The 13,792-nt window shown below is 47.7% G+C and overlaps 2 protein-coding genes across 12 annotated transcripts in view; both read left to right on the top strand.

Annotated features, from left to right (window-relative positions):
* Positions 1–9,926, top strand: part of tcf3a (transcription factor 3a) — a 45,151-nt gene extending 35,225 nt beyond the window's left edge. For 5 of the 11 annotated variants that reach the window (XM_064328574.1, XM_064328567.1, XM_064328563.1 and 2 more), the window contains 4 exons: positions 272–504; positions 5,351–5,503; positions 5,990–7,347; positions 7,410–9,926. In XM_064328574.1, coding sequence (XP_064184644.1) covers positions 272–504; positions 5,351–5,496 — 379 coding nt within the window. In that variant the 3' untranslated portion in view covers positions 5,497–5,503; positions 5,990–7,347; positions 7,410–9,926. Of the gene's footprint in view, positions 1–271; positions 505–2,739; positions 2,970–5,350; positions 5,504–5,989; positions 7,348–7,387 lie in introns of those variants that run through there. The other 6 variants (XM_064328568.1, XM_064328572.1, XM_064328565.1 and 3 more) reach the window with 4 other exon arrangements.
* A 1,048-nt stretch (positions 9,927–10,974) lies between these two features.
* LOC135251280 (cytochrome b-c1 complex subunit 10) lies at positions 10,975–13,324 on the top strand. Its single transcript, XM_064328580.1, has 3 exons — positions 10,975–11,280; positions 11,755–11,904; positions 12,764–13,324. The coding sequence occupies exons 1-2, from the start codon at positions 11,231–11,233 to the stop codon at positions 11,873–11,875; spliced, it is 171 nt and encodes a 56-aa protein (XP_064184650.1). The 5' UTR covers positions 10,975–11,230; the 3' UTR covers positions 11,876–11,904; positions 12,764–13,324.
* The last annotated feature ends 468 nt before the right edge of the window (positions 13,325–13,792 follow it).

A 13,792-nucleotide genomic window follows, 5' to 3' on the forward strand; every position in this document is an offset into this window, starting at 1 on the left:
GTCCAAACTGTTGAATTGCACTGCTGGATGTGGCCGACGTGGCCAGTTTGTTTGCTGAAATGGAGTGTGTGCGTGCGTGTGTGTGTGTGTGTGCGTGTGTGCATGAGTGTGTGTGTGCGCGTGTGAGTAAATGTGAGTAAAAATTTCTGTCCGAGGCTGGTTCTCATTGTTTGTCTGCTCCCTCTCTCTCCGTCCGCTCCCGTTTTATAAAAATAAACAAAAAAACAAAACCCGAACGAAATGATCTAAATGAAAATCGAACCCCGGTTAGTCTGGACGAGGATGACGAGGACCTGCCGGTGGAGGTGAAGGCGGAGCGGGAGAAAGAGCGGCGGGTGGCGAATAACGCCCGCGAGCGGCTGCGGGTTCGAGACATCAACGAGGCCTTCAAAGAGCTGGGCCGCATGTGCCAGATGCACCTGACCAATGAGAAGCCGCAGACCAAACTGCTCATCCTGCACCAGGCCGTCAACGTCATACTCAACCTGGAGCAGCAAGTGCGAGGTCAGTGGGGGGGCGGTAGGGGGGTGGGCCGGACGGTAAGGAGGGGGGGGCACGTGGCGGATTCATGGGGAAGGGGGGGGGGCTGGATTCTCCCATTCCCTCCCCCCTCCCCCAGGTCTAAAGTGCACATACAGTAGGTGAGTGTATGTGTACCCTATCAAAATGGCATGGGACTGTCTGCTTTTTCTTTTTTTTTTGTTTTTGTTTTGTAAAATGTTTACCTGCTGCATGTCCTCCCCGCGTTGATGGCCTGTCTCTGTCTGCCTCCATCCTGTCCGAGTCTGTGCTCACATTGCTCTGCTGCCCCCTAGTGTTCACCTGCTGTGACAGCTCTGCTGCCCCCTAGTGTTCACTTGCTGCATTACAGCTCTGCTGCCCCCTAGTGTTCACCCGCTAAGTGACAGCAGTGCTGCCCCCTAGTGTTCACTTGCTGCATTACAGCTCTGCTGCCCCCTAGTGTTCACCTGCTGCGTGACAGCTCTGCTGCCCCCTAGTGTTCACCTGCTGCGTGACAGCTCTGCTGCCCCCTAGTGTTCACCTGCTGTGACAGCTCTGCTGCCCCCTAGTGTTCACCCGCTAAGTGACAGCAGTGCTGCCCCCTAGTGTTCACCTGCTGCGTGACCGCTATGCTGCCTCCTAGTGTTCACTTGCTGCATTACAGCTCTGCTGCCCCCTAGTGTTCACCTGCTGTGTGACAGCAGTGCTGCCCCCTAGTGTTCACCTGCTGCGTGACATCTCTGAACAGCAGCCACCCAACAGGTAGTTGGAATGCCAGGATGGAAGGACTGGAACTCGGCTATGGCAAATATTTACTTTCTTGTGCACCCGCACAAGACGTTTGATGCTAATGCTTTTTCCAAGGTAACCTGACGGTGCTGTGCTTCAGTGCATTGCCCCTGGCCTGTGCTGTGATGCGTCCTGCCAGCTCACTTCCTGTCAGCTGGGCTGAGATACAGGAAGTGAGGTGGGAATGGGATGCCCCTCCCCTTTCCCCAGACGCATTCAACTTGCTTCGTATTTGTTTTATTGCTGCTTCAGCTTTCTCCAGTTTGCATGTCTTTTTTTTTTTTAACGCTGCCTTCATCTCGCACTCCTCCTCTTCCTCTTCGGTCGCTCCTCCTTTCACCTGGGTTTCCTCCTGCAGGAGTCCCCAGTGACCTCCCCTGACCTCACCTTTTCTGCAGAAATGACTCCATTTCTGATGCCCCAGAAACCACATTCTCTCTCTGCCTCTATTTCTCTCTCTCTTCCCCTCTTCTCCCCCCCCCCCCCCCACTGTGCATATTCTCTGTCAGTCTGCCTTCCATACGTGGTGGGGTGGGGGGGTTCATCTTTCTGTCTTCTCTTGCTTGGACAGTCCCCAGTGGCCGCCACAGCGCCCCCCCCCCCCTCCCGACGGTTCATTGGCTGCCCCCCCCCAGGTGTCTGCTCTGGGGCCTGGTGGAGTTGAGCAGTGTCCAGTGCCGCCTCTCTGCCAGCCTACAGTGCCTTAAAGAGGAAACGCCCTTTCACCTCAGGGGCTAGGCTGGCCGAGCACATGCACTCAAAAGCCTCATATCTGGACTACATACTTCAGGCTCTTTTATTCCTGCACGAAGGAAGCAATGGAGCACACCTGCCTAATCAGAAACACCCGTGAAGCCATTTGTCCCAAACATTATGATGCCCTGAAATGGGGGGTTAATATAAAAAGTTCTGTAACGCACAGACCCCAAATAAATTCTTGTCCCAAATGTTATGGTAGGACACTGTGCATCCTCTAATAAAATAAAATCAAACAAACACTCGCAGGTCTTCAGCAGTTTGGTCTGAGTGTCAGTTCCGGAACGTCGCTGAGATTCCGGGCCCCGGGGCCCCGCCCCCCTCTCCTGCTCCGCCCTCATCGCCCCGGAAACGCGTCTCCGCATCTTCATCTTCGGCACCTCGCCCGCGATAAACGCCGTCACTCGCGAAGCGTCCGGCTCTGCCGTCAACGGCCCCCCTCCCCCCCCCCCAGCCCCCCCCTCCCTGCGGTGAAGACCCTCACTCTGAGTAAAGCGGACGGGGAGAGAGGGACCACAGGGCTCCAGTCTCTGCCGGGACGGCCGTAGCGCAGTGGCTAACAGAGAATCTATGGCCGCGTATTTTTAAGGAGGCTTTTTCTCTTCCTGTTTTTTATTAACTTGCCCTGGCCCCCCCTCCCTCCTCGGTGCGGCTACGCCCCCCGCCCCCCGCCCCCCGCACCCCGCACCCCAGCAGCGTGACGGACGAGGGGCTGACGGCGGAGGAGAAGGAGCAGCGGGAGTGCGAGCGGCGCAGGGCCAATAACATTCGGGAGCGGGTGCGTGTGCGGGACATTAACGAGGCCTTCAGGGAGCTGGGCCGCATGTGCCAGGTGCACCTGAAGACCGACAAGGCCCAGACCAAGCTGCTCATCCTGCAGCAGGCCGTGCAGGTCATCCTGGGGCTGGAGAGCCAGGTGCGAGGTAGGGCTCCTCTCCCAGAGAACCTCCACGCCACCAGGGGGCGCTGTCTGCTCACCCCGCACCCTACTGCTGCTGCTGCCGCCACCGCCGCTCTTCCTCTTCCTCACCCTCTCTGGGCCGTGAGACCGGGGAGGGGGGCGGGGTCCATTGCTTTCCATCTGCAGGCTTTCCTCAGTCTCTCATCTGCAGTCTCCGCCTCCTCACTTTAACGCTGGCTTCTGATTGGTTTTTTCCCTTGCACAGTCCCCATGCCATTCTGATTACCGCCATGTTTTTGTGTTTATTTTATTCATGCTCCTCCTCTTGTTTTTAAGGTTGTGCGTGACTTTAACGTCTTGCCTTGCTGACATTGTTCTGTTGCACATGCTTCCCCCTCTAACACGCGGTCTGTGTTGTTGATTTGAATGCGTCTGAATATCCGAGTATGTCTTTGCCCTGTTAAAATGGCAGCCGGAGGCCAAATCCTGTCCTTTAACAGGATGAAATCCTCAGCTGTCTGGATATTGCCGACTGTGGCTGGGCAGCTCCGATGGGGTGACGCGCTTTTGGCGATTGCGTTGCCCCGGATGCTGGGGGAGGGGGGGAGCGTTCAGCCCGTAAAAGGTCCTGCATTACGTTGCTCTCTAGCGACCCCTGCTGGTCGGTTGGGGCGCCCGTGGACTGCATGCCGAAGCCGCATATGAGTGGTCTTCCTCTGACTCCACTCTGTGCGAGCTGCGGGCGACGCCAGGACCGCGGATGTCTGCGCTCTCCCTGCGGATGGCAGTGTGAATGCTCCAGGGGGGCAGATAACCAGACGTTCCAAATTATGGTGGGAGTTGGACACGTTCTGCCCCATGATTTGGCGCCAAAAGCCGCGTTTCCACCAAAATTACCCGGAACTTTCAGTCCCAGGAACTACTTTACCAGGAACTAAAAGGTTCCTTCAGCCAATGGTTGTCTGCGTTTCCACCGGGGTCTAAAGTACCGCGAAGATTAGGCAAATTAGCCCACTGACGTTGTCGTCGGTCAATCTGTCATATGATTTCTTCTGTAACCCCATACTACCACCGAAGTAGCCTACATTATTTTCTAATAACCGGGACAGCCCGGAGGGGTTTATTCCACTTATATACAACGGGTTACCAACAATGACTATATATGGTTACTTTTGTATTTATTGATTTTCATATATCCTCTCAAACACATTCATTAACAGCAGAAAACATGCACACGTTGTAAACAATTTGCTGTTTTATTACTTTCTCGTTGTCAATTCCATATAGGCTAATCGCAAAATGACAAGAATAGAACGAAAACTCGGACTTGCGTGAAAATGTAAATTAGTAGTGGTACAGCCACCGTTTGCTTTCCTTCGAAGTTACTGCTAGCCGAGCAGCGAAGTGTGCCCTCCAGATGCGAACCATGCACCATAAATGAGTCCATAGTCTTCCTGGTCTTTTCGTGGAATTGAAAAATGGCAGTAAAATTGAGTAAAATTACGGCAGTCTGAAAAAGCTAAAGCGAAGATTACTAGAATTAACCTGTTATTTACCCGGATAAAAAGTGCGGAAGGTGATTTCCAGTTTGCTTGTACTGTATCACCAATGTTAATTATGCAGAACTACCGCATACCTCACATAACTGTATCAAACGTTTTGAGTCAATTACAACGGGCTAACAAAGAAAATCCGGAAGAAAATATTCAGCAACCGAATTAATCCGTTTGAATGTTTTGGTAGCCTACGTAATATGCTGTCCCAGCACGAATGCTTAGCATTTTATAAAACGAATACTAAAGCAAGAAAAGAACAGAAGAGCACACGTTATAATTCCAAGACGTTTACAGGTTATAACCAAAAGTAGGCTACTGCGCGCATAACATACAAGTTTGATTTGAAGTTATTATGAAAATAAATTGGTTTGCCGCTGCATCTTTTCAAACATGGCGGGTAATGGCGGAAAATAAATACAACACAAATGCTACGAGTACTCGACCAATCAGAAATGTTCAGCGCTGCAAGCTCCACCCAAAAGGTTCCTGTACTTTCGGAAAGTACTACCCCCCGAGCAGGAACGTTTTGGGGGGTAAAACAAAGCCCCCAGAACTAAATTTAGACCCTAGTTCCTGCGGTGGAAACGCACTGAGTTCCTCAAAAGGTTCATAGTTCCGGGGTATAGTTCCTGCGGTGGAAACGCGGCTAAATTTGTTTTTTTGTTTTTTTTTATAAAGTGAAAAATGTACGTTTTACCCAGCTGTGTGTTTTCATTCACTCTGTGGCCACTTGTTGCTTAGTGCTTCTCCATCTTGCTGTGTTTAAGGGTCGTGTTTTTAACTGAATGTTGAATTCAAGATGGCCGCCTCTCGCCCCCCTCTCTCTCTCCCTCTCTCTGTTCTAAAGAGCGGAACCTGAACCCCAAAGCTGCCTGTTTGAAGCGCAGGGAGGAGGAGAAAGTCTCCGGTGTGGTGGGGGACCCCCAGATGCCCCTGTCGGGGGCCCACCCCGGTCTCCCGGGCGACGGACACAACCCCGTCAGCCACATGTAAAGCACAGGTACGCCTCTGCCTGGGGCAGCAGCGGTGCACTGTCCTTCTCATCTCCATTTCCACAGGACTGCGCCCAGACCTCCCCTGCACACACCTGGCGTGTAAACCTGCCCACCCCACTTCCCTAAGCAGCGTGGGGCATTGCTGCCCACTTATTTAACTGTTAGAAGAGCTCAACGCCCCCCAGTGTTCTAGAACTGCACCGCTTCCAGTCACCAGTAGCGATTGTGACATCAGCGTTAGAGTGTTCAGTTAAGGACGCTCTGGTCACGTGTTTGTGATGTCACACCTTAAAGGGTTAAAATGTGTGTGTGTTTGAAGTGCACACAGTAAGGGGTGTTTTTAGTTTAGTATCTTTGTGTATATGTGCGCTCATTTACAGGTGTGTGTGTGTGTGTGTGTGTGTGTGTGTGCGTGCGTGCGCGTGTGTGGTGCGCGTGAGTGTCTGCAGGCTGGTTTTGACGCATGGTTCTCCCCCCTCTTCTCCCTCCAGATCCTGCGGAACTCTCTAGGCTCTCTGAAGCAGTGGCCTTAACATTCTTCCAACCTTCATCTCAGCGAGCTCACCAAACACACACAGGCTGTGTATATACAAGTATATAGAGATGTGCACGCACGCACACACACACACACACACACACACACACACTGCCCAGACTGCCAATCTACTGCACTCATAACTCTTATGACCAGCTCAAATGATTTTGCATGTGTTTGTATGTGTACAAACATACACGCACACACACACACACACACACACACAACATACACATTTTGCTTCCATATTAATATGGAGTTAGCAGAGCGGAGTGTCTGGCGCCTGAGGAGGGAGAGGCGCTCTGACTCCGTCCCCTGGCTGTCCTGCCCAGCGCTCAGATCGTCCGTATTTCTCTGCGCGCGTGTGTGGTGTGTGCGCAGAAAACCGTGTCAACAAATTTGCTTTTTACCTTCTTGTTTTTGGAACAAATTGTTTGGAGCAGTTGCTCTCGTGAGCAAACGAGGATTTTTTTTTTTTTTTTTTTTTTTTTTTAAATGACTGTTTTCTTTTTATGAAGTAGTTTTGTCATTCCCAGCTGAGGAACAAACGAGGCCGTTGTGTGTTCTCCACGGACGGTCCTTTCCCCCGGGACGTCCCGCCGGAGAGGGGAGCCGCCCTGGCAGTTTGAGTGTCAGTCACTCAGCGAGGGCTGGGGGGGCGGGGGGGGGCGGTCCTCCGGGAACTGGAGCTTGGGGGCTGAGAGTGATCCCAGGTAGATAAAACGCAAAGTGCTGTTTTAAAGCACGTTTTTACGCCCTGAGCAAGTTCCCATACCCTCCATTTTACTGGTCTTCACATTTTTATACTTTTTAGTTTTTTTTTTTTTTTTCCTTCTCTGATGAACGTCAGTGACCAGACGGAACAGAACTCTTGAGGACGTCTGCAGATACAAACTGAATTTCAACTTTGATCAGCCTTCCCTGAGGGGGGGGTGGGGGGGGCAGAGCGCTGTGTGGTGGTCAGGGGTGTTTCCTGGTCTTCTGCCCCCAGAACTGACTGATAAAGAGAGGCAGCTGCGAGAGGGGGCTCCTCACGGACTTCAGGAGGAGCTCCAGCAGACAGGCCTGTCTGGGGACCCCCCACCCCCCCCCCTGCAAAATGCCACACCCCCTACCCCGCCCACTCCAGGAAATGACATCACAATCACTCTGGCTTGCAGCTTTTTTAAAAAAAAAAAAATTCCTTTGCATCATTTCAGAAAGACTTGAACTGAAACCCTGTGCAGAGAAGAAAAGAGAAAATCTGACCTGTGGACCCTGCAGCCACCCGCTTCTCAGCCTCTGTGCCCGGCTGTGCTCGGCTGTGCTCGGCTAGTGCCGCTGTGCCGGCTGAGTGCCGCTGTGCCCGGCTGAGTGCCCGGCTGTGCCCGGCTGAGTGCCCGGCTGTGCCCGGCTGTGCTCGGCTGTGCCCGACTGTGCCCGGCTGTGCCCGACTGTGGTGTGTGCTGGGCTCATCCTCCTCTCCTTTACTTGGTTGTTTTTTCTCTGTGCTGAGAGACGCAGGCACAGGCTCAGAGTTTCCGGCAGCGAAGCGGTGGCGGTGTAAACTTAGGTCCAGTTCATGCGTACATAAAACCCCTATGTAAGATGAACAAAATATATATATTTTTAATAGACTATACAGTGTAGATTTTAAAGAAAAATACAAAAAAAAAGAAAGAAAAAAGTGGTGGAGGAGGGGAGCGTAAAGTTGGAGTGATGTTGAAAGATGAATACGTGGATACATGGTCCTGATTGGGTTAATGGCAGCCATTTTAATTTCCTTTGAGAAAGCCACGATTAAGCCTGAAAAAAAAGTGTGGGACTGTGTACAATTTCGCTGGCTCTGTTTTGAAAGAGCACGGAAGATGATTTATTAAAAAATAAATGAATAAAAAAAGGTTAGGGCATTAGGAGCTTTGAATTTTGAAATGATTTCACTTGTTAAACTGACTAAATTGTAAAATACAGTGTGAGAAGATAAATTCCATCGCTGGAATAGGAGTCTCTGGGTTATTTTTTGCCCTTTTGTAATGGGGAGCGCTCTGCCCGGCTGTGGGGTGGACTGATTTACTTCCCAAAATGAGTCGGACAGAAATGAGAGAGAAATGAGTCGTTTCGTCTGCTCGGATTGTATTTTTATTTTTTTATTTTTATTTTCAATGGAAGTAATGTATCCGTAACCCGCCACAAACCTGTGACAGTTACAGGGTTGGTTGGTTGGGGGTTGGGGTGTGTGACGGGGTGGGGGGAGGGGGGGGAGGGGAGTCACAAAAAAGTATGAATTTTAAAAATGCCCTTGTAGCCCATTTCACCTGTGTGTATTCCACAGGAGTCTGAAGCAGGACGTTCTCCCTGAGAGGAAATATGCAACAGGTTTTGAATGTAGTGTTTTGTACAGGGGTGGGGGAGGGGAGGGGGGGGGCTCTCCTTTCAATATCACTGGGTTGTTCTGCATTAAGTATCCCTTTCAGTTATTTTCCTGAGCACTACAATATGAAATACAGCTCCATTTTGCCCCCCCCCCCCTTCTTCGTTCAGTGGGTCATAGTTAAATAATTCAAATTAATTAGCATCACATCCTGACTTGTCTCTGGGAGGGAGATGCTGTGGAAAGTTGGGAATGTATTTTTGAGTTTTTTTTATTTTTATTTTTCAGTAAATGCATGTGTTCTCTGCAGTCCTTGCCCTGATAGACCTACCTAACAATGGTAGGGGGTAGTACTGTCATCTGACCACGAGAGGCAGATGTGCAGCCCATCTCTCAATGTTGTACTGGTTTTGGGGGTAAAATGTATTTTGTGGGGAGGGCAGGGATCAATAGAGTGGCCTTTTCATTCTCGACTCCAGACGTCATGATTGGAGAGTGATACCTTATCAGTGCCTGAACTTTTTTCCCCAGTTCACACAACTTTTTAATTTTTTTAAATATTAAACTTGATTCAATGGTATTGCTGACACTTCTGGTATGCCCTATGTTTTTCTTATTCTTAGTTTTAAGAGTACATTTACAAATTCACAAGAAAGTATTGGGACATTTTTTTCCCCCCCATTACATAGATCCATTTTTTAAATTGAACATGTACAATTTTGAGCGCAAAAAAAGAGAAACTCTTCAGAATGTTTATTTTGTGGTTTTTATTTTTATTTTTTGTAATTTAAACTCTGGGTTCAAAACATTTCTTTTGCTCCTGTTTAGGTAGTGCTGTTGAGCAATGCTCAAAGCCCTTGTGTTTTTTTTTTTTTTTTTTCCGGTGTGTTGAATAGGCTGAGCGTTGCTGATGGGTGCGGTCACAGCAGCTGGTTTCAAAGAGACGCCCCATTCCACTGGCAGTTTGCCCGTCTGTCTGTTGCCCCCACCATCTCTGTGTCGGGGAGGGGCTCACTGCTTTCCGATTGGCTGTCCACCGCCTGGCACAGTGTTCAAACTTTGCATATTTCACCAAAAAATTTTTTGGCGGTGTTTCAATATTTACACGGGCGTATGTCCTGGTCTCACCACCTTCAGAGAGGCTGGACTTAAGCAATTCAGCCATTCACCCCATCCCCAAACACAACTGGGAGCTGTGAGGATGATCTGTTGCATCTTGGGATATGTAGTCTTCAGGATAGGCCAGATGCAATGGAACACCTGTCATTTTCCACACTTCCCTTGACAGATGCACGCTGCAGCATAATCTGCCATTTTACAGATACATTCGGGACACAGATAGTGCCTCCATTCTCAGTTTCTTATTTTTTATAAATATAAAAGTAGCTAACGAGAACTGTCCTGTATATAACAGTAATGTAGCAATAAATGTGCCATTTTTAATAACAGAAATATACCTTTTTCAATGTCTGTCTTTTGAAACTTGTATACTTAAAAATAAAGAAAAAAAACATTGTAATAAAGGTTTTCCCAAAACATGAAAGTCTGTCATTCATTGACACATATATAGCTTATTTTTGAACGACGTTTGGGTTGAATTAAGTTGACCGTATTAAGACCGTAGGAAGGATCTATGATGTAGCCCTTCCTGTTCAATGTAAAAAAAATTTGAAAAGCTGCACTTTTCTGATGGTTGTATGCAGAAATGTGTTGTAGTGCCATTGCACGTTTTTTTTATTGTACAAAATGTTCTGTGGGTCCACCTGTGGGAACACCTACCCATGGCCATGGTGCACAGCGATATTACAGGCGGTGATGTTCTGCATGCTGTCTGTCAGGCACCAGCATGTCTGTCACAACAATTTCATGAGGAGAGTGCAGGCTTGCCAGTTTTTTTTTTCTGTAATGATTTAGTAGTTTCCATAGTCCACAGTCTAGAGGAACTGTCTCCTCAAATCTCAACTCCACAGCACTTACAGAAAGTCTAAAAATGCTTAGGAGCTAAATTTTTTTTAATTTTTTTTTAAGTAATAGCAAGATCAACATCACAACTTAATTTGCTGTATCACAAAACACAAAAAACTAATGAGAAAATAAAAATACAGGGTAAGTGGTACAAAGAGGGTTTATCTAAAAGGGTAATATTGCCTTTTTTATGAAGAAACTGAATATACTTCTGGGCTTTTTCTCTACACCTGCCATTAATGGATTCAACATACTGTTCAGATACAATTAGGAATATGTGGAAAGTAGCTTTTTGTTTAGGAATTTTTTATTTTATTTTTTTAATAGAATAAACTGATTAACAACATTTTCAGGCCACATTAGGATTTCTAAGATAAAATGAGATATACATATGTAAAATTGTCTTTCCGTGGTACAGAAGTTACAATCGGTATTTACATTAGCAATACAATTGTTTTAAAATATTGTTACAGGGGTAGCACTGATGAAGAATTTGTGATTTCTTGTACGTTGTTTGTTGTCCTGGAACCGATTCGTGTAATTCGAGCCGTGTAAGATGTAACCGATGTACCGAGATGTACTAAGAGGAAGTGTCTTTGTCTCCTATTACGTAGCTTCCGCTAACAAGGACCCGTGTGTGTCTTGGTTACTCGATTTTTGCCATGCTCTTTGATAGTCGCCTGAATATTACATGTGTTATTAATAATCGTACAAGAATGTTTTCGTCTGGTGGTAATGGCGGCCCAAATGTACGCGTAGTTTTTAATCACAGAACCGCATTACATACCGGCACGACGGGCAACTTCAATTAGGGTCCGTGGACATTCGTGACGTCAGTCCTACAACTTTAGCGGCTGTCGCCGGTCGGACCAAAATTTTAAAATGATACAAAAGTTAATTGGACCTAGATATTTGACCATTGCCAAGACGTGGTAAGTTCTATTCTGGTACTATTTCCATATAACCGAGAGTAGTCTGCACTTGCATTCCTTTTATGATGAATAGCTAACTTAACACGCGATGCCCTCTGCGGGGAGTAGCGCTAGCTGCTGGTTGTGGTAACTTCAGAAGACTGGACCTCAGTTGTGTTAACAGTTCGCTTGCAGCAAGACTTTGACTGTAGAATAGTAATTTAGCTAGCCAATAAACATAACTATCACCTTAAATGATTCTGTCACATTGGTCAAATATTTCCGACCACAATCGTCCATTTCTTTAGCATAGATAGTCAAAGTACATCGTTAGCATAGCAGTGTAGCTTAGCTATTCATTGGACTTGGGTCAGTACTGTCTCGGACTGGCAAGAATGGTATTTGTGATGCATTAACACTTTGTCATTTTTACACGCTTTCCCCTCTCTGTTCTACAATACATTCCATTTCTGTTTTTTCGTCCCATTCGTCAAGGGTCCCCACAATGGCTGTTTGGGGTACCGTCGGAGGTGTAGCGCTCGTGCACTTCACAGATTGGAGGCTCGTTCTCGATTACGTGCCGTACATTAACGGAAAGTTCAAGAAGGACGAGTAGACACGATGTGATTTAAAAACGGGAAAAGGGTGAGTATCAAGGGGTGCTTGTGTCGAAATGTCTCATTTTTTTGGATTCTCGGCATTTAGTATTCCGCTTGAAATTCCAGGTCCGTAGTTGTAACCTAAACAGTACGTTCGGCACGGTGTAGAACAGCACACGTCTTCTCTTTAACTCTAGTTGGCTGCTAGCTTGTTCTGTTGGACAGGTGAACACGGGTGTCATTCTGGGTGATGAGGTCAGGAAATCCTGGCTGTTGGATTCTGATTGAAAATCAGGATTACTTAATTAGTTGAATCAGGTGTGCTAAAACAAAAAACAAAAAAAACCACACCCACACTGGCTTTATTCGATGATATTGCACACTCCTGTTTTAGAGATAATGGTGCTTACGTAAGTAACATGGTAGTTTACATTTTAACCAGTGGTATGACATTGGTCGGCTATCGGTTAGAAGTGATCTTGCGGGGCCTGGACAGACACACCATGCAAGACCTCTGGCTAAAATGTTTAGAAATAATATGCATTCCCTCACAACAAAATTTTATGTTTATAAATGGGGGGGGGGGGGGGGGGATTACACCTCTTTAAACTGGGAGTCTGGGAATTGGACAGCTGAGAATGACCATGAAGGCGTCACATGGACACTTCAGCTTGGCAGCTGCTTACCAAGTAATGTAGGATTTTGCCCCCCCCCCCCCCCCGCTGGAAATGGGGTGGGGGAGCGTGTGGGGTGGCAGAGTGTCTGTGTTCTTCATTCCACCCCCCCCCCCCCCAGTTAAGAGTTTGATACGACTGTGAAAATGTCTTGCCTGAGGTAAAAGCTAAGGTGGATGATGTAATGACTGTGTCCTGTCTGTCTGTCTGTCTGTCTGTCTGTCTGTGCAGAGGTGCTGCAGGAGGTTGGGCTGGGGTGGCAGTCTTCCTCTGTGCCCCCCCCCCCCAATCAGGGCTCGTCATCACTTCGACTTGGAACAAGAGGAGTCCTGTTTACACTGATCCTGTACTGTTGCTGTTTCTGTTTTTTTTTATGTAGCTAAGTGTACTTTTAACACGGCCCCGGAAATCTGCAAGGCTTTTAAAATGTCTTTTTGCGTGGAAAAATGGATCAAAAGTGCTGCAATCAGTCGCTGCACAGAACCGAGAGAAGGAGGAGTTAAGAGATGCTGGTTTTGCCTCTTCTTTTTAGTTCCACTCCTCTGTGTGTGAAGTTTTTGTACCTCAGAATTCTGCATTATAGTGCAAAATTAAACAAAATTTAAAAAAGGATGGAGAAACGGAAAGATGGAGAAATTGTGGCCACCTCACTGACTGCATGCTAAACTGGAGTTTTCCCCACCGTGGTTGGGGTCACCTTGATTTCCATTTGAGTGCTCGTAACAGGAATTGCCTCATTTTGCCGAACTCTGTCGCCTCATTTCATTGAAATAAAGTCTTTGGACACATCTATGAGCTCTATAGTATAGCATCGTTAAGAAAAAAATAATTGTGGTTGCTAGGAGACGGTGCTTACTGTTTAACGTTTGCCACGTTTGTGTACATTAATATGAATACATACCACCGCAGGACTGAATCTCTTCACTGTCGGGAGTTGAGAAAGCACTCAGTGTTACAGGGCCCAGGGTGACTGGTGTAGTGTATAATTCAGAGATGAGTGCTAGCATGAGAACATCCACTACAGCAGTGGTAACCAACCCTGTTCCTGGAGATCAACCGTCCTGCAGGTTTTCACTCCACCCCTAACAAAGCACGCCTCATTCAAAAGCTATAGATCTTGTTCAGCTGCTAGTACAGTCCAGTGTGCCAAGTTAGGGCTGAAATGAAAACTTACAGGATGATAGATCTCTGGGGACAAGGCTGGCTACCACTGCACGACAGGATGTGATGTCACTGACAGAGTAGCAATAAGAATAAGAT

This window comes from Anguilla rostrata, chromosome 3 (assembly GCF_018555375.3).
Source record: "Anguilla rostrata isolate EN2019 chromosome 3, ASM1855537v3, whole genome shotgun sequence".
NCBI classification, from domain to species: Eukaryota; Metazoa; Chordata; class Actinopteri; order Anguilliformes; family Anguillidae; genus Anguilla; species Anguilla rostrata.

Coding starts and splice junctions, on each gene's coding strand:
- LOC135251280 (XM_064328580.1), top strand. CDS start 11,231: ATGATACAAAAGTTAATTGGACCTAGATATTTGACCATTGCCAAGACG. Junction 11,281..11,754: donor TTGACCATTGCCAAGACGTG/GTAAGTTCTATT, acceptor CCATTCGTCAAG/GGTCCCCACAATGGCTGTTT.